The 20,228-nt window shown below is 46.4% G+C and overlaps 1 protein-coding gene across 6 annotated transcripts in view; it reads left to right on the forward strand.

Annotated features, from left to right (window-relative positions):
- CIT (citron rho-interacting serine/threonine kinase) overlaps nt 1–20,228 on the forward strand; it is a 251,152-nt gene that overhangs the window by 213,455 nt on the left and 17,469 nt on the right. For all 6 annotated transcript variants that reach the window (XM_038762428.1, XM_038762429.1, XM_038762430.1 and 3 more), the window contains 9 exons: nt 1,279–1,416; nt 2,038–2,218; nt 4,651–4,742; nt 5,270–5,374; nt 5,594–5,763; nt 7,934–8,014; nt 9,858–9,993; nt 12,480–12,619; nt 15,573–15,665. In XM_038762428.1, the coding sequence (XP_038618356.1) occupies nt 1,279–1,416; nt 2,038–2,218; nt 4,651–4,742; nt 5,270–5,374; nt 5,594–5,763; nt 7,934–8,014; nt 9,858–9,993; nt 12,480–12,619; nt 15,573–15,665 (1,136 nt within the window). The remainder of the gene's footprint in view (nt 1–1,278; nt 1,417–2,037; nt 2,219–4,650; nt 4,743–5,269; nt 5,375–5,593; nt 5,764–7,933; nt 8,015–9,857; nt 9,994–12,479; nt 12,620–15,572; nt 15,666–20,228) is intronic.

Genomic DNA, 20,228 nt, shown 5'->3' on the forward strand with positions numbered 1-20,228 from the left:
CAGGAAACAAGACTGCCAAATCTGTCGTATTGTCCTCTCCCAATCGCTTAAAACAGTACCCTGCAAATAGTAAGTGTTCAATGAATACCATTAATTGATTGAAAAATCTCTTCCCTTAATAATAATAAATAACAATGATAGCATTTATTAAGCGCTTACTATGTGCAAAGCACTGTTCTAAGCGCTGGGGAGGTTACAAGGTGATCAGGTTGTCCCACGGGGGGCTCACAGTCTTCATCCCCATTTTACAGATGAGGGAACTGAGGCCCAGAGGAGTTAAGTGACTTGCCCAAAGTCCCACAGCTGACAGTTGGCAGAGCCAGGATTTGAACCCATGACCTCTGACTCCAAAGCCCGTGCTCTTTCCACTGAGCCACACTGCTTCACCAAGTGCCCTGCACATAGTAAGCGTTCAGTAAATACCATTAATTGATTGAAAAATCTCTTCCCTTACCCATTGTTGGGTAGGGACCGTCTCTATATGTTGCCAACTTGTACCTCCCAAGCGCTCAGTACAGTGCTCTGCACACAGTAAGCGCTCAGTAAATACGACTGAATGAATGAGTCATCTCCGACCCCTAAGATTACATGGACACGTCTCCCAGTATGACCCATCTCCATCTTCAATCGTTCTGATAGCGGATCCATAGAGTTTTCTTGGTAAAAATCCAGAAGTGGGTTGGGGTTACCATTTCCTTCTTCCACAAGCCTCCACCCTCGACTCTCTCCTGTGCTTCCGCTGCTCAGCACAGGTGAGTTGCACCGATCCACAAAATCCAAAATATTAACTTAAGAAGAGTATCTGATGAAAATTTAGGTTAGGCAGTTAAAAGGAGCAGCCTGTTGTTGAAAGGACTGAATTCCTTGGCAATTCATTTCAGGGAGCATGTCGACTTTTTTTGTTTATTGTTTTTTTTTAACCATGTCGATGCTGATGACTTTCCTTCGGATCACATTCATTCATTCAATCGTATTTATTGAGCGCTTACTGTGTGCAGAGCACTGTACTAAGCACTTGGGAAGTACAAGTTGACAACATATAGAGACGGTCCCTACCCAGCAACATGATTCACAGCCCATCATGAACTGAACCAAAGGCCGGTTTAACTTTCTCAAACGAAAAAAAACTAGAATAAAGGTGCATCACTAATTGCTTCTTTTCTGAATGTTATCAGGGTAAGGATGTGGGGAGGGATCTTAGCCCTGGAACCGTTCCATAACCTAACCATCCTCCTACTACGGATGGTGATTTTTTGTTTTTATTTCCCCTCCCTCTAGAATTCAATCGACGCCTGAAAGAGAGAATGCACCACAATATTCCACACCGCTTCAATGTGGGCCTCAATATGAGAGCGACCAAGTGTGCAGTGTGCCTGGATACTGTGCACTTTGGACGTCAGGCATCAAAATGCCTTGGTGAGAACGGATTGCTTGCGTCCGCGATTCCGGTCATCCGGGAGAGGAAGCTACCTGATGGCTAATACCCTCTTTTATCTAGATTTCCAAGCTTGGGGCTTCAGTGAGAAGGGTCTCGTCCCCTGCTATTTACTTCTGTTAATGTCTGTCTCCCCCTCTAGACTGTAAGCTGGTTGCGGACAGGGAATGTGTCTGTTTTATTGTTTTATTCATTACAGGGGAGGGGCTATTTCAGCTCTTGAGTACCATCCACCGAACCAAAGGGCTTGGCAGGCAAAATCTGGTTCTCCGGATAGCTCCGCGCCCCAACTAATTTAGGGTGCTCGTCGGCCCGGGAGCGAACCGTGAGAGGTTACCTGAAATTCTCTCCTCAACTAAGCATTTCCAATCCGTGTGGATGATCCCAGCGGGGATCAACGGCTTTCCTCCCAGTGTCCTCTCTTTCTCTGCAGGAGGTTGGCACCTGGGCATCCACAGGGGCTCCTTGGACGGGGGGCTTTAGGTGCCGAGGCCAGACGGGACGGAATCTGGTGTTATGGCAAGGCCCGCGCCGGCCGGCCGAGAACTTGGCTTCGTCAGACAGGGCCGAATCCAGCCTCAAGTTGTCTTCCTTTTTCTCAGAGTGCCAAGTCATGTGCCACCCCAAGTGCTCGACGTGCTTGCCAGCGACCTGCGGGCTGCCCGCCGAATATGCCACCCACTTCACGGAAGCCTTCTGCCGGGAGAAAATGAACTCCCCGGGGTTGCAGCTCAAAGAGCCAAGCAGCAACGTGCGCCTGGAAGGATGGATGAAGGTGCCAAGGTAAAACCACGAGCCCGGCCGGGACTTGACTAAGGAGGAACCGCTCGGAGCGGCTCTCGATTCCCCCAGGTTCATTCAGTTCATTCATTGAACACTTACTGTGTGCACAGCCCTGTACCAGACGCTTGGAAAATACAATAGAACAATAAACAGACCCATTATCTGTTTTGAGAAGCAGCGTGGCTCAGTGGAAAGAGCCCGGGCTTTGGAGTCAGAGGTCATGGATTCAAATCCGGGTTCCGCCAGTTGTCAGCTGTGTGACTTTGGGCAAGTCACTTCACTTCTCTGGGCCTCAGTGACCTCATCTGTAAAATGGGGATTAAGACTGTGAGCCCCCTGTGGGACAATCTGATCACCTTGTAACCGCCCCAGTGCTTAGAACAGTGCTTTGCACATAGTAAGCACTTAATAAATGCCATCATTATTATTATTATCTGCTTACAATGAGCATACAGTCTAGAGTGGGGGGAGACAGACATTAATATGAACAAATAAGTGACAACATCCATTCAATCGTATTTATTGAGCACTTACTGTGTGCAGAGAACTGGACTAACCGCTTGGGAAGTACAGGTTGGCAACATATAGAGACGGTCCCTACCCAACAATGGGCTCACAGTCTTGAAGGGGGAGACAGACAACAAAACAAAACATGTGGACAGGGGTCAAGTCGTCAGAACAAATAGAATTAAAGCTAAATGCACATGGACATAAGTGCTGTGGGGCTGGGGGGGGCGGGGGGCGGCGTGAATAAAGGGAGCAAGTCAGAGTGACGCAGAAGGGAATGGGGGAAGAGAAAAGGGGGGCTTAGGCAGGATCTCTTTGGGGCTGCATGCCTGGCCTTACCTCCTTCCCCTCCCCCCAGCACCTGTATATATGTATATATGTTTGTGCGTATTTATTGCTCTATTTATTTTACTTGTACATATTTATTCTATTTATTTTATTTTGTTAATATGTTTTGTTCTCTGTCTCCCCCTTCTAGACTGTGAGCCCGCTGTTGGGTAGGGACCTGTATGTTTGTACAGATTTATTACTCTATTTATTCTACTTGTACATATTTATTCTATTTATTTGATTTTGTTAATATGTTTTGTTTTGTTCTCTGTCTCCCCCTTCTAGACAGCCCGCTGTTGGGTAGGGACCTATATGTTTGTACATATTTGTTACTCTATTTATTTTACTTGTACATATTTATTCTATTTATTTTATTTTGTTAATATGTTTTGTTTTGTTCTCTGTCTCCCCCTCCTATACTGTGAGCCTGCTGTTGGGTAGGGACCGTCTCTAGATGTTGCCCACTTGTACTTCCCAAGCGCTTAGTACAGTGCTCTGCACACAGTAAGCGCTCAATAAATACGATTGAATGAATGAATGAATCTGCAAAATAGGGATTAAAACCGTGAGCCCCTTGTGGGACAGAGATTGGGTCCAACCTGATTACCTTGTATCTACCCCAGCACTTAGAACATTCATTCATTCATTCATTCATTCATTCAATCATATTTACTGAGTGCTTACTGTATGCAGAGCACTGTACCAAGCACTTGGGAAGTACAAGTTGGCAACATATAGAGATGGTCCCTACCCAACAGCGGGCTCACAGTCTAGAAGAGGGAGACAGACAACAAAACAAAAAACATATTAACGAAATCAAATCAATAGAATAGTAAATATGTACAAGTACATATTTTTCAGGGTGAAATCCAGTTCTCTTTTCTCCCTACCTCAGGCCAGACTCCATAGAGATGGAAACAAGAGAAGCGTCGTGGCTTAGTGGATAAGAGCACGGGCCTGGGAGCAGAAGGGCCTGGGTTCTATTCCTGGCTCCGGCACTTAATAATAATAATAATGATGATGGCATTTATTAAGTGCTTACTATGTGCAAAGCACTGTTCTAATCACTGGGGAGGTTACAAGGTGATCAGGTTGTCCCACAGAGGCATTTATTAAGTGCTTACTATGTGCAAAGCACTGTTCTAATCACTGGGGAGGTTACAAGGTGATCAGGTTGTCCCACGGAGGGCTCACAGACTTATTCCCCATTTTACAGATGAGGTAACTGAGGCCCAGGGAAGTGAAATGACTTGCCCAAAGTCACACAGCTAACAATTGGCGGAGGCGGGATTTGAATCCATGACCTCTGACTCCAAAGCCTGGGCCCTTTCCGCTGTGCCACGCTGCTTCACTTGTCACTCGGGTGACCTTGGGCAAGTCGCTTCACTTTTCTCGGCCTCAGTTCCCTCAGCTGTAAAATGGGGAGTAAAGGTGTGAGCCCCGAGTGGGAGAGTCCGACACAGTCCGACCCATTTAGCCTGTATCTACCCCAGCGCTTAGAACAGTGCCCGGCACAAGGTGCTGCCCAAATACCACAATTATCATCATTATTACCATTACGCTATGCCTAACGTGCTCTCGATTGTATTTTTCAGAAACAATAAACGTGGACAGCAAGGCTGGGACAGGAAATTCATTGTCCTGGAGGGGTCTAAAGTACTAATTTATGACAATGAAGCTAAGGAAGGTAAATGAATTCTTCCGAGAAATCTCCGCGTCACCGTGGCATTAAAGACAAGCCCGAACCTAGTCACGTTTTAGCTCTGTGTTTTGGACTGTGCTTAGGGACTTTGAATAACTTTCCATGCGCGATGTCGTGAAAAGACTAACTTCTGTGACGGTGATTTTGAGGTACTCACCCCTGTTGTCTTCATTCCCAAGAGCCTGCAGGGCGGTGGCCAGAGGAAACGGTCCGCCCGACGCCCTTTGAGAAATAATGCCTCGGGCACCGAACCCCTATATCTGCTTCATCATCCAAAAGTCCAATATGCCGCTCATTTGACCCGATTTATTTATTTCTTTTCTCCCTCCCCGCCCCGCTCCCCGTTTTTTTTTTCCCCCCACCCGCCTTGTGTTGTCACTTCTCGTTTCGTGCGCCTCTCTCTTTACACACGTGCCCGACCTCTCTCCCTTTCTCCTCGCTGTTCTTCTCTTTCGGTTTTTTGTTTTGTTTTGTTCTGTTTTTTCCTTTCCGCCCTTCCTCTTTGCACCAAGCTGGACAGAGACCAGCGGAAGAATTTGAATTGTGCCTTCCCGATGGGGACGTGTCTATTCACGGAGCAGTCGGAGCCTCGGAACTGGCAAATACGGCCAAGACGGGTGAGACGGGGCAGAGAGGCGGGATGGGCCCCGTGGTTAAGAAGAGCAAAGGGACGGAAGCGATTCGAACTCAGCCGAGGCGAGAGGAGGACGGGCTTTTGCCAATTAGAGCGATGTTACGCCGGCCCAGGCCCGGACGTTTTCTCTCCCCTCGTCCCGAGGCGATTTTGGATTCCGCGAAGGGAAATCCAGACTCGGTGTTCTCTGTGTCTTCTCTAGATGTACCATATATCCTGAAGATGGAATCTCACCCCCACACCACTTGCTGGCCTGGGAGAACGCTCTACTTACTAGCCCCCGGCTTCCCTGAGAAGCAACGCTGGGTTTCCGCCTTAGAAACGGTGGCGGCAGGTGGGAGAGTTTCTAGGGAAAAAGCAGAAGCCGATGCCGTAAGTATAAGCGGAATGCTGGTTTTTCGATCGATCGATGGTGTTTATCCAGTGCCGCCTTTGTGCAGAGCACTGTACTAAGCGCTTGGGAGAGTCCAACAGAACACAGTTGGTAGACGCGTTCCCTGCCCACCGTGAGCGTTACAGTCTTGAGGCGGGAGACAGACGCTGATAGAAAGAAATAAATGACAGATACGGATGTCAGCGCTGTGGGGTTGAGGGAGGGTGAATAAAGAGTAATAATAATAATAATGGCATTTGTTAAGCACTTACTATTTGCAAAGCACTGTTCTAAGCGCTGGGGGGATACAAGGTGATCAGGTGTCCCACGTGGGGCTCACAGTCTTCATCCCCATTTTAGAGATGAGGTCCCTGAGGCTCAGAGAAGGTAAGTGACTTGCCCAAGGTCACACAGCAGCCAGGATTTGAACCCAGGACCTCCGGCCCCAAAGCCCTGGCTCTTTCCACTGAGCCACGCTGCTTCTCTAGGGTACAAAGGTGAAGAGTGATACTGAAGGTAGTGGAAGAAGAGGAGAAGCAGCGTGGCTCAGTGGAAAGAGCCCGGGCTTTGGAGTCAGAGGTCAGGGGTTCAAATCCCAGCTCCGCCAATTGTCAGCTGGGTGACTTTGGGCAAGTCACTTCTCTGTGCCTCAGTTACCTCATCTGGAAAATGGAGATTAAGAGTGTGAGCCCCCCGAGGGACAACCTGATCACCTTGTAACCTCCCCAGTGCTTAGAACAGTGCTTGGCACATAGTAAGCGCTTAATAAATGCCATTGTTATTATTAAGAGGAAAGGAGGGCCAAGTTGGGGAAGGCCTCTTGGAGGAGGTGTGACTTCAATAAGGCCCTGAAGCTTGGGAGAGCCATGGTCTGTCGGATGTGAAGAGGGAGGGCGTCCCCGGGCCAGGTGTGGGTGAGAGGTCGATGGTGGGATAGAAGAGATCGAGGTACGGTGAGCGGGTTGGCATTGGGGGAGCAAAGTAAGTGTGTGTGTGTGTGTGTGTGTGTGTGTGTGTGTGTGTGTGTGTGTGTGTGTGTGTGTGCGTGCGCGTGCGTTGCGCGTGTGGAGACCTGGGTTGTAGAAGGAGAGCAGCGAGGTAAGGTAGGAGGGGGAAAGGTGACTGAGTGCTTTAAAGCTGATGGGAAGGAGCGTCTACCCAACTGGGCCTAACTGGTGAGTGAACTGACCATTCATTCATTCATTCAATCATACTGAGCGCTTACTGTGCGCAGAGCACTGTACTCAGCGCTTGGGAAGTACAAGTCGGCAACCTGTAGAGATGGTCCCTACCCAACAATGGGCTCACGGTCTAGAAGCGCTCCGCCACATGTCTTCTGTGTGACCTTGGGCTAGTCCCTTCTAGACTGTGAGCCCACTGTTGGGTAGGGACCGTCTCTAGATGTTGCCAACTTGTACTTCCCAAGCGCTTAGTACAGTGCTCTGCACACAGTAAGTGCTCAATAAATATGTATGAATGAAGTCACTGAAATTATCTGAGCCTCAGTTACCTCATCTGTAAAATAGGGATTAAGACTGTGAGCCCCATGTGGGACAACCTGATCACCTTGTATCCCCCCCCCGTGCTTACAACAGTGCTTTGCACATAGTAAGCATTTAACAAATGCCATCATCATTATTATTCTTATTCTTATTATAGAAGGGGGAGACAGACAACAAAACAAAACATGTGGATGGGTGTCAAGTCGTCAGAACCAATAGAATTAAAGCTAAATGCACATCCTTAACAAAATAAATAGAATAGTAAATATGTACAAGTAAAATAGAGTAATCAATCTGTACAAACATATATACAGGTGCTGTGGGGAGGGGAAGGAGGTAGGGCAGGGGGGATGGGGAGGAGGAGAGGAAAAAGGGGGCTCAGTCTGGGAAGGACTCTTGGAGAAGGTGTGCTATCAGTAGGAATCCTTAACAGGAAAACATACCCAAAACCCCTCCCAGTCGGGATATTTGCACACCATTTTAGCCAACGTTGAATAGCTCCGGCATTAAAATAATGATAATAATAATTGTGAGATTTGTTAAGTGCATTATTATTTATTAATTATTTATCTAGCTTCATTTTCCCCGCTTACTCCCGCTCCGACAGTCTGCCGGGTTTTGTAATGTTGTATTTTTTTTTTTCTTTTATCCTTTCACATTCCAAAAGAAACTGCTTGGAAATTCACTTCTGAAACTTGAAGGGGATGATCGCCTGGACCTTAACTGCACTTTGCCCTTTAGTGATCAGGTAAGGTCCACAAAAGCCCGCGTACCCAGACCCACTGAGGAGTCATCCATTCATTCGGTTGTATTTATCCAGTGCTTGCTATGTGCAAAGCACTGTCCTAAGCGCTTGGGAGAGTACAGTACAGCAACAGACAGACACGGTCCCTGGCCACAACCAGCTCACGGATCCAGGCTTTCTGATGAATTCACTCGGAGTGGTATTTTTTTGAATGCTTTGCATATCCTTTGTAAAAAGACTGCTTACCTGATATCAATTAATTATGGCATCTTTTTTTTTTTTAACGGTCAATTGTATTTATTGGGTGATTACCATGTGCAGAACACTGTACTGAGCGCTTGGGAGAGTACAATTGCCGACTTGGACTTCCCAAGCGCTTAGTACAGTGGTCTGCGCACAGTAAGCTCTCAATAAATACGAATGAATGACAATACAACAGAGTTGGTAGACACATTTCTTGCCTAGTTCATTCATTCATTCAATCGTATTTATTGAGCGCTTACTGTGTGCAGAGCACTGTATTAAGTGCTTGGGAAGTACAAGTTGGCAACACATAGAGACGGTCCTTACCCAACAGCGGGCTCACAGTCTAGAAGGGGGAGACAGGCAACAAAACAAAACATATTAACAAAATAAAATCAATAGAATAGTAAATATGTACAAGTAAAATAAATAGAGTAATAAATCTGTACAAACCTATTTACAGGTGCTGTGGGGAGGGGAAGGAGGTAAGGCGGGGGGGTTGGGGGGGAGGAGGGGGAAAGTGAAGTTAAGCTTAAAGTAGTTAAGCGCTTACTATGTGCCTGGCACTGTAGTAGGGGTATATACAAGATATCCAGGTTGGACACAGTCCCTGTCCCTCACAGGGCTCACAGTCTTAGTTCCCATTTGACAGATGAGGGAACTGAGGCCCAGTGAAGCGAAGCGACTTGCCCAAGGTCACACAGCAGACAAATGGCAGAAACGGGATTAATAATAATGATGATGGTATTTGTTAAGCGCTTATTATGTGCAAAGCACTGTTCTAAGCACTGGGGAGGTTACAAGGTGATCAGGTTGTCCCACGGGGGGCTCACAGTTTTAATCCCCATTTTGCAGATGAGGTCACTGAGGCCCAGAGAAGTTAAGTGACTTGCCCAAAGTCACACAGCTGACAGTTGGCGGAGGCGGGATTTAAACCCATCACTTCTGACTCCAAAGCCCAGGCTCTATCCACTAGGCCACGAGTGCGTAGGGTGTGTAGAGCACTATACTAAGCACTTGGAAGACTATACTACAACGGAGTGTGAAGACAGGAGCTTACAGTCTATAGAATATATCTCTGTACCACACACACATATATATGTGTGTGTACATTTATTTTATATGTATAATATATAGATATAAAATGTCATGCAGGCATGAGATTAGAGATTGGAAGACTTGTCAATGTCTAAACCTAATGCCTGCATGACGTTTTATATCTATATATTATAGATATATACATATATATTATACATATATATATATCACTGTGAGCCCGCTGTTGGGTAGGGACCGTCTCTATATGTTGCCAACTTGTACTTCCTAAGCGCTTAGTACAGTGCTTTGCACACAGTAAGGACTCAATAAATACGATTGAATGAATGAATGAACCTGTCTACTTGTTTTGTTTTGTTGTTTGTCTCCCCCTCCTAGACTGTGAGCCCGTTGTTGGGTAGGAACTGTCTCTGTATGTTGCCAACTTGTACTTCCCAAGCGCTTAGTACAGTGCTCTGCACGCAGTAAGCGCTCAATAAATACGATTGACTGAATGAATGAGTAGGCCAGTCTTCCAATCTCCACTCTCGGTTTTCTGCCTTTGCAGGTAGTGCTGGTGGGTACCGAGGAAGGGCTCTATGCTCTGAATGTCTTGAAAAATTCCCTGACCCACATCCCTGGAGTTGGAGCCATCTTCCAAATTTACATCATCAAGGATCTGGAGAAGCTCCTCATGATAGCAGGTTTCCCGCCGGGAAGACGGCCTCTTCTTTACTCTCTTGGGAACACGCTGGACCACGAGGGAGGCTTGGGGAGCGCCTCCCCATAATCGTAGTCGCCCCTGAATTCTGTTGGGTGGAAGTTACTCTCCCCACCTGCCTGGAGAGATGAACCCTCGTGCTCTGAGGGCACTGCGCTATTCCCTGATAACTTGGAAAACTCATAACATAGAGATAGAGAAGCAGCGTGGCTCGGTGGAAAGAGCCCGGGCTTTGGAGTCAGAGGTCATGGGTTCAAATCCCAGCTCCGCCACTTGTCAGCTGGGTGACTTTGGGCAAGTCACTTCACTTCTCTGGGCCTCAGTTGCCTCATCTGGAAAATGGGGATTAAGCCTGTGAGCCCCCCGAGGGACAACCTGATCACCTTGTAACCTCCCCAGCACTTAGAACAGTGCTTTGCACATAGTGAGCGCTTAATAAATGTCCATCATTATTATTACTATAACATTTAATTTTCATCTTGAATTTAATTTAATTTCAATCGATCAGTGGTAGTGATTGAGCGCTTACTGTGCTTAATACAGTGCTCTGCATCTTGAATTTAATTTAATTTCAATCGATCAGTGGTAGTGATTGAACGCTTACTGTGTGCAGAGCACTGTATTAAGCACTTATGGAGAGTATAATAAAACAGAGTGGGTAGAAGTGTCTCCTGCCCACAGTGAGCTTACAGTCTAGAAGGGGAGACAGACATGAATATAAATAGATAAATTACGGATATGGACATAAGTGCTTTGGGCCTGAGGCTCAGACTGGCTCCTCTTATGCAAATTTGTACACTAAGCATTTTTAATAGTCTAAATGAAAGGACAAATCCATGGCCCTTTATTAATATCATTAGTAGTAGTAGTAATATTATTAGTATTATATTAGTAGTAATAATAATAATGGCGATGGTATTTAAGTGTTTACTATGTGTCAAGCAATCAGTGGTATCTATTGAGTGCTTACTATGTGTAGAGCACTTTACTAAATACGTAAATCCCGACTCCGCCACTTGTCTGCTGTATGACCTTGGGCAAGTCACTTCACTTCTCTGTGCCTCAGTTCCCTCATCTGTAAAAGGGGGATGAAGCCTGATTACCTTGCATCCACCTAGTACCTTCAACTTGTACTTCCCAAGCGCTTAGTACAGTGCTCTGCACACAGTAAGTGGTCAATAAATATGATTGAATGAATGAATGAACAGTGCTTGGCACATAGTAAGTGCTTAACAAATGCCATCACTATTATTATTATTGTACAAAAGAGTTACCAGACATGTTCCCTGCCCAAAACGAGCTTACAATCTAGAAGGGGAGACGGACATTAATCTGGATATAAAAAATATTTAAAGTGAAACACACCAATTCTTTGATTCTTTAGAAATGTTTTTCCAGCTAGTTGAGTTCTAGAATCTCAGATGTAGGACAAGGTATTCTTATAGACCAGCAGGCTATCCTTTGCCACTCTCCTGGTTTCAAACTCATAACAGACCGTCTTCCAGAATTACGTACTTACATATTTATATTAATGTCTGTCTCCCCCTCTACACTGTGAGCAAGGAACATGCCCGCTAGTTCTGTTATATTGTACTCTCCCAAGCACTTAGTACGGTGCTCTGCACATAGTAAGTGCTCAACAAATACCATTGATTGACTGATTGATTAGCCTGCAAGCTCATTGTGGGCATTCATTCATTCAATCGTATTCATTCATTCAATCGTATTTATTGAGCGCTTACTGTGTGCAGAGCACTGTACTAAGCGCTTGGGAAGTCCAAGATGGCAACATATCGTCATCATCATCAATCGTATTTATTGAGCACTTACTGTGTGCAGAGCACTGTACTAAGCGCTTGGGAAGTACAAATTGGCAACATACAGAGACAGTCCCTACCCAACAGTGGGCTCACAGTCTAGACGGGGGAGACAGACAACGGAACAAAACATATTAACAGAATAAAATAAATAGAATAGTAAATATGTACAAGTAAAATAAATAGAGTAATAAATCTGTACTAAGCCCTTGGGAGGTACAAGTCGGCAACATATAGAGACGGTCCCTACCCAGCAGCGGGTTCACAGTCTAGAAGGGGGAGACAGACAACAAAACATAACACACTAACATAATCAAATGGAATAAATATGTACAAGTAAAATAAATAGAATAATAAATATGCACCTAAGCGCTTACTGTGTGCAGAGCACTGTACAAAGCGCTTAAGTTCTTAGTACAGCACTCTACACCCAGTGAGTTTTCAGTAAACACCACTGATCGATTGCTGTCTCCACTCATGCCTTAAAATTGAGCCCGAAAATCTAGTCAAGCAATTGACAGTAAAGTTAGGTATGAGGTAAACCACTTCCTCGTAGGTTTTTCTTTAGGACCAAATACGCTATCCCTCCAGTAACGGTTGATCGAGTGTTTATCCATGCTTCCTTGTGCTGATGCAATTTTATCATCTCCAGGGGAAGAAAGAGCCTTGTGTCTCGTCGACGTGAAGAAAGTGAAGCAGTCATTAGCACAGTCTCACCTTCCAGCACAGCCTGATATTTCACCAACCATCTTTGAAGCTGTCAAAGGATGTCACTTATTTGCAGCTGGCAAGGTGGGTGCTTTGTCCAGGATACAGGATTGGGGGGTCTGGCCACAGGCTGGATTTTTCTTTGATTCATTCCATTCATTCAGTCGTATTTATTGAGCGCTTACTGTGTGCAGAGCACTGTACTAGGTGCTTAGGAAGTACGAGTTGGCAACATCTAGAGACGGTCCCTACCAAACAACGGGCTCACAGTTTAGACTGTGAGCCCCTTTTAGACTGTGAGCCCACTGTTGGGTAGGGACTGTCTCTATATGTTGCCAACTTGTACTTCCCAAGCGCTTAGTACAGTGCTCTACACACAGTAAGCGCTCAATAAATACGATTGATTGATTGATAGAAGGGGGAGACAGACAACAAAACAAAATATATTAACAAAATGGGATTTGTTAAATGCTTGCTACGTACCAGGCACTTTACGAAGCGCTGGGGTGAATACAAGCAAATCGAGTTGGACACAGTCCCTGTCCCCTGTGGAGCTCACAGTCTCCCCCCCCACTTTACAGATGAGGGAACTGAGGCCCAGAGAAGGGGAGGGACTTGCCCAGGGTGACACAGCAGACAAGTGGCGGAGCGGGATGAGAACCCATGATCGTTTGACTCCCAAACCTGGGCTCTAACCATTAGGCCATGCTGCTTCTTTCAGTGGGCTCAGTGCATCTACAGCCTGTTGAATCCTGTTGTCACAGATTCCAAACTGAAAGCCGCCTGCGGTGTCATTCATTCATTCATTCATTCATTCATTCAGTCGTATTTATTGAGCTCTTACTGTGTGCAGAGCACCGTACAAGTTTCAACCCCTTGTTGGGAGTGAAGCAGCATGGCTTAGTGGAAAGAGCCCGGGCTTGGGAGTCAGAGATCGTGGGTTCTAATTCCGGCTCTGCCACTTGTCAGCTTTGTGACTTTGGGCAAGTCACTTCACTTCTCCGGGCCTCAGTCCCCTCATCTGTAAAATGGGGATGAAGCCTGTGAGCCCCGCCATGGGACAACCTGATTACCTTGTATCCCTCCCCAGTGCTTAGAACAGTGCTTTGCACATAGTAAGTGCTTAATAAATGCCATTATTATTATTATTATTATTATTATTATTATTGTCAGCTGTGTGAGCTTGGGCAAGTCACATCACTTCTCTGGGCCCCAGTGACCTCATCAGTAAAATGGGGATGAAGACTGGGACCCCCATGTGGGACATCCTGATTACCTTGTATCCCCCCCAGCGCTTAGAACAGTGCTTTGCATATAGTAAATGCTTAATAAATGCCATTATTATTATTATTATTGTCAGCTGTGTGAGCTTGGGCAAGTCACATCACTTCTCTGGGAGCCCCATGTGGGACATCCTGATTAACTTGTTTCCCCCAGCGCTTAGAACAGTGCTTGGGACATAGTAAGTGCTTAATAAATGCCATCGTTATTATTATTATTATTATTATTAAAAATGGTCTGGTGCAGTTGCAGATCAAGCAAGGTCCTAGCGCGGGCTTGGCCAGAACTACAAAGCCGTGGGAAAGTTAAAACTTGAAAACGATTCCATAAGGAACTCACAGCCCTCTTATCATTTTCTTCCACTCCCACAAATAATAATAATAATAATAATAATGGCATTTATTAAGTGCTTACTATGTGCAAAGCACTGTTCTAAGCGCTGGGGAGATTACAAGGTGATCAGGGTGTCCCACGGGGGGCTCACAGTCTTCATCCCCATTTTACAGTTGAGGTAACTGAGGCCCAGAGAAGTGACTTGGCCAAAGTCACGCAGCTGACAATTGGCGGAGCCGGGATTTGAACCCATGACCTCTGATTCCAAAGCCCGGGCTCTTTCCACCGAGCCATGCTGCTTCAGTACATCACCCTGACTTACTCCCTTTATTCATCCCCTCCTCTCAGCCCCACAGCACCTATGTCCATAAGCATAATTTATTTTTATTAATGCCTGCCTCCCCCTTTAGACTATAAGCTCATCAAGGTGTCTGTTATACTGTACTCTTTCCAAGCGCTTAGTATAGTGCTCTGCACACCATAAGCGCTCGATAAATATGATTGATACAGCCCTGACATCGAGTGCTCAGTACAGTGCTCTGCACACAGTACGAGCTCCATAATACAATCGAATGAATCTCAGGCTCCTGACAGCTACTGATGTCAGATGTTACTGACTAGATCATTAGAAAGGATTGGGAAGACTGGAGAAAACTTCATTTTCTGGAATGCTTTATCAGATAAACATGTCATTGAGCCCGTGTCTCAGGCCAGGTTTGGTTTTTTTTAAGTGGTATTTGTTAAACAGTTCCTATGTGCTAGACACTGTACTAAGCACTGGGGAGATACAAGATCCTCAGGTTGGACACAGCCCCCTGTTTCACATTGAGCTCACAGTCTTCATCCCCATTTGACAGATGAGCTAACCGAGGCACCGAGAAGTGAAGTGGTTTGCCCAGTGTTACTCAGCAGACAGGTAGCCGAGCCGGAATTAGACCTCTGATCCTCCGACTCCCAAGCACATGCTCTTTCCACTAAGCCATGCTGCTTCTCAGTTTTGCAGAATATTCCTCTTTTGTGAGGGAGGCAGGGGTGAAGTGGATGTGAATTTAAATCCCCACCTGTCGAGGGATTCCCAGAAACAGCTGAGGGATTTAATTCTGCTTCCCGTGTGTTGAAAGAGGATTTTCATTTTGGAACAAATTCATCCCAGTCGATGCTAGAATCCCGGGTCATTGCTTCTCGCACTGAACCCCTGTTGATCCAGGAGCCTCGTCTGTTCCTGATCTCTTTTCAATCAATCAATCGTATTTATTGAGCACTTACTGTGTGCAGAGCACTGTACTAAGCGCTTGGGAAGTACAAGTTGGCAACATATAGAGACAGTCCCTACCCAACAGTGGGCTCACGGATCATTTTCCAGCTGCGTACCAAACCCTCCGGGTCTGTGGCTAACCTGCCTCTATTTCCTTTTGCCCTGCAGATTGAAAACGGACTCTGTATCTGCGCGGCCATGCCGACCAAGGTCGTCATTCTCCGCTACAATGAAAACCTCAGCAAGTACTGCATTAGGAAAGTAAGTCTATCAACAGCTCCAAATTCGTGCACGACCAACGCCAATAATAATAAAGGTGATGGTATTTGTTAAGTGCTTACTACGTGCCGGGCACTGTGCTGAGCGCTGGAGGGATACAAGGAAAACACGTTGGACACAGTTCCTGTCCCATGTGGGGCTCACGGTCTCAATCCCCATTTTACAGATGAGGTCACTGAGGCCCAGAGAAGTGAAGTGACTTGTGCGGGGTCACACAGCAGATTGGCAGTGGAGTTTGGACTGGCGCCCCGGCTCTAGCCACTACGCCATGTTACCTCATGCCAATCCACAGTGCAAGGGGAATGAACGTCAAAAGTCTCTTCTTTCTGGAAAAGGAGGGCCCTGATTTGAAGTGACATTCTCCAGGCATTAGCGGGAATTAGCTCGAGTGTTTCATGTGACAGAGACAAGCAGACTCTTCCTCCAAAGAGCTTTGTGGCAACGCCAGCCGTCTTGAGCGAGGGCAGTGTTCATTTTCCATTTCTGTCTTTTTCTGTTCACTGTCTCGACCGGGCTCAGACCGATCATGAAAGGGAGGAGGACAAAAAAAAGAAAAAGCTGGCCGATTTGAGAGAAACAGTAATTTGGATGTCTGAGTCAGCCCAGGCTAAAATGCTAGGGAATAGCTCAGACTTATATGCGCTTAGTACAGTGCCCTGCACACAGTAAGTGCTCAATAAATGCGATTGAATGAATGAAATGAATCAAGCTAGCCCTATGGAGGCCTGGGCTCATTCCCTAAAAGAACCGTAGGGCTGGACTTGGGGTACACATGTAATCTTAACTCGGGCTTCCCCTGAGCAGCAAGCAGGGGTGAGTCCCACTTGGCATGCTGTTTGTGGTGCTATTACACTCTTGTGCAGTCTGTTCATTCATTCCATATTTATTGAGCGCTTACAGTGTGCAGAGCACTGTACTAATCGCATGGAAAGTACAGTTCGGCAACAGATAGAGACAATCCCTACCCAACAATGTGCCCACAGTCTAGAAGGGGGAGACAGACAACAAAACAAAACGAGGAGACAGGCATCTAGACTGTAAGATCTTTGTGGGCAGGGAACTTGTCTACCAACTCTGTTCTAGTCGACTCAAGTGCTTAGTCCAGTTCTCCGCACACAGCACTCTAGACTATAAGCCTCTCTAGACCGTAAGTAAGCTCACTGCGGGCAGGGAATGTGTCTGTTTATTGTTGTATTGTACTCACCCAAGCGCTCATTACAGTGCTCTGCACAGAGTAAGAACTCAGTTATTATTATTATTATTATTATTATTAAGTGCCGTCTAGTCATTTCCGATTCATAGCGACTCCTTGGAAGCGCTCAGTAGATACTATTGAATGAATGAATGAACAGCGCTCAATAAATGCCATCGATTGACCTATCCAACAGTTGTTCCGAAATGCCGCTGGGATTCGTAGTCCCAGCAGGCCCACGTGGTCTTTAATAATAATAATAATGATGGCATTTATTAAGGGCTTACTATGTGCAAAGCACTGTTCTAAGCGCTGGGGGGATACAAAGTCATGAGGTTGTCCCACGTGGGGCTCACAGTCTTCATCCCCATTTTTACAGATGAGGGAACTGAGGCACAGAGAAGTTAAGTGACTTGCCCAAAGTCACACAGCTGACAAGTGGCGGAGCCGGGATTTGAACCCATGACCTCTGACTCCAAAGCCCGTGCTCTTTTCCACTGAGCCACGCTGCTTCTCTGCTTTCTGCGTATCTTTCATTCATCCATTCGATCGCATTTATTGAGCCCTTATTGTGTGCAGAGCGCTGCACTAAGCGCTTGGGAGAGGACAATATAACAATGAACAGACACATTCCCTGCCCACAACGAGTTTACAGTCTAGAGTTGGAGATTTGGGGTGCCCACTGACCTCATCTTGCTTTTTGGTGAGAGCCCAAGGTGGGCCAGCATGAAAAGCGTGTTTATTTTCATTCATTCAATCATATTTATTGAGCGCTTACTGCGTGCAGAGCACTGTACTAAGCGCTTGGGAAGTACAAGTCGGCAACATATAGAGACGGTCCCACCCAACAATGGGCTCAGTCTAGAAGGGGGAGACAGACAACAAAATAAAACACGTGGACAGGAGTCAAGTCGTCAGAACAAATAGAATTAAAGATCCGGGCTCAGGATCTGAGGTGAAGAGTAAAGGTACTTTCTTTCTGCAGGAAACCACTGTCCCACGAGGCACCTTAGGATCCCTATCAAGTATCTCAGGGGTTTTAGTAATAACCCCTAATTATATGTACAAGTAATTACTTGTACATATCTACTATTCTATTTATTTTATTTTGTTAATATATTTTGTTTTGTTGTCTGTCTCCCCCTTCTAGACTGTGAGCCCGTTGTTGGGTAGGGACCGTCTCTATATGTTGCCAACTTGGAATTCCCAAGCGCTTAGTCCAGTGCTCTGCACACAGTAAGCGCTCAATAAATATGATTGAATGAATGAACCACGTGGAGACGTCAGGGTTGACTCTCATTTTCTAATTCACCGCTGTCACGCGAGAAACGGCCGGGAGGAGCCTCCTTTGGAAACGTTGCCAGTCGAGGCGCGGTCAGTGTCAGCAACCGGACGGCGATGATAGTGCAGACGGACGGAGTCTATCGGATCCCTGACTTTTCCCCTCGCTGCTGGGACAGGATGCGGCCTCTAGATAGAGAGTATACTGCTGATTCCCGTGGAAAAGCTCGAATTAGTTTAGCAATGCTAACATAATAGGCTTTCACTTCCCTTGAGAAGTGGGTTATTTTGGAAACAGGTACAACATTGGACTGAGCCCAGGTAGTCGCAGCGCAAGGTTGTATAATGACTTTGCACACAAAGAGAAACTCCAGACGGAAGGTCCACGGGGAAATCATACCGACCTGCACTGCTAGCCCGGGGATCAACATCCCCAGGGGTTAAACCCTCTTGTCTCATCATTTAGAGTCAGGGACGAGTGAATGAACGAGTGAACGTAGCAACTGAATCAGCCAGCAGGCCTTGGATGGGAAAATGAGTGTCATTCATTCATTCAGTTCATTCAGTTGTACTTATTGAGCACTTACTGTGTGCAGAGCACTGTACTAAAGGCTTGGAAAGTACAATTTGGCGACAGAGACAATCCCTACCCAATAACGGGCTCACAGTCCAGAAGCGGGGAGGCAGCTAACGAAACAAAACAAGTGGGCAGGCATCAGTAGCATCAATATAAATAAACAGAATTATAGATATATATGCATCGTTAAGAAAATAAATAGAATAATAAAGATGTACATCTATACACAAGTGCTGTGGGGAGGGGAAAGGAGTAGAGCAGAGAGAGAGAGACGGGGCGATGGGGAGGAGGAGCAGAGGAAATGGGGGGCTCAGTGTGGGAAGGCCTCCTGGAGGAGGTGAGCTCTTAGTAGGGCTTTGAAGGGAGGAAGAGAGCGAGTTTGGAGGATGTGCAGAGGGAGGGCATTCCGGGCCAGGGGGAGGACGTGGGCCAGGGGTTGACGGCGGGACAGGTGAGAACGAGGCCCGGTGAGGAGATTAGCGGCAGAGGAGCGAAGGGTGCGGGCTGGGCTGGAGAAGGACAGAAGGGAGGTGAGGTAGGAGGGTGCGTGGGGATGGACAGCCTTGAAGCCGAGTGAGGAGTTTTTGCTTGATGCTTAGGTTGACTGGTAGCCACTGGAGATTTTTGAGGAGGGGAGTGACATGCCCAGAGCCTTTCTGTACAAAGATAATCCAGGCAGCAGAGTGAAGTCTAAACTGAAGCAGGAGAGACAGGAGGACGGGAGATCAGAGAGGAGGTCGATGCAGTAATCCAGTCAGGAGAGGATGAGAGATTGAATCAGCAAGATAGCGGTTTGGATGGAGAGGAAAGGGCGGATCTTGGCGATGTTCCATTATCCTCAGTCTCAGTACATCTCCACTTGCTGGCAGTGATCTAAAACCGCCAGGCAAGTTGTTTCTGAAAGAAATTGTTTGAGTTCAACCAAAATTAAATCAGGTCACGGGGCTAAGGAAATGTCTTGAGGGTATTTTTTATTAAGCTTCGCCTGCCTCCGAGGCTTTTCATGGTTAAGCTCGAAACGTATTTGGATCCAGGCAGGCTTGTGTTTTGTTGCCTATGTCTGTCTCCCCCTTCTAGACTGTGAGCCCGTTGTTGGGTAGGGACCGTCTCTCTATGTTGCCAACTTGGACTTCCCAAGTGCTTAGTACAGTGCTCTGCACACAGTAAGCGCTCAATAAATACGATTGAGTGAATGAATGAATGATTGGAAGATGTGCAGATACGTGAATCGGTAAGCCTGGTGGGCAGGAAGAGCTTTTGGGGGTGGTCGTACCTACATTCCATGGACCTTTTCAGTTTTGAAATTGAAAAAGTAACCATCAGTGGTATTTATTGAACACTTGGTGTGTGCAGGGTGCTGTACTAAAGGCTTGGGAAAGTACAATATAACAGAGTTAGTTGGTAGGCATGATCCCTGCTGCGAGAAGCTTACAGTCTATAGGGGGAGACTGACAGGAAAATAAATTAGATCAGGGAATGTATCTATTTATTGTTC

The sequence above is a fragment of the Tachyglossus aculeatus genome, chromosome 21 (assembly GCF_015852505.1).
Source record: "Tachyglossus aculeatus isolate mTacAcu1 chromosome 21, mTacAcu1.pri, whole genome shotgun sequence".
NCBI lineage: Eukaryota > Metazoa > Chordata > Mammalia > Monotremata > Tachyglossidae > Tachyglossus > Tachyglossus aculeatus.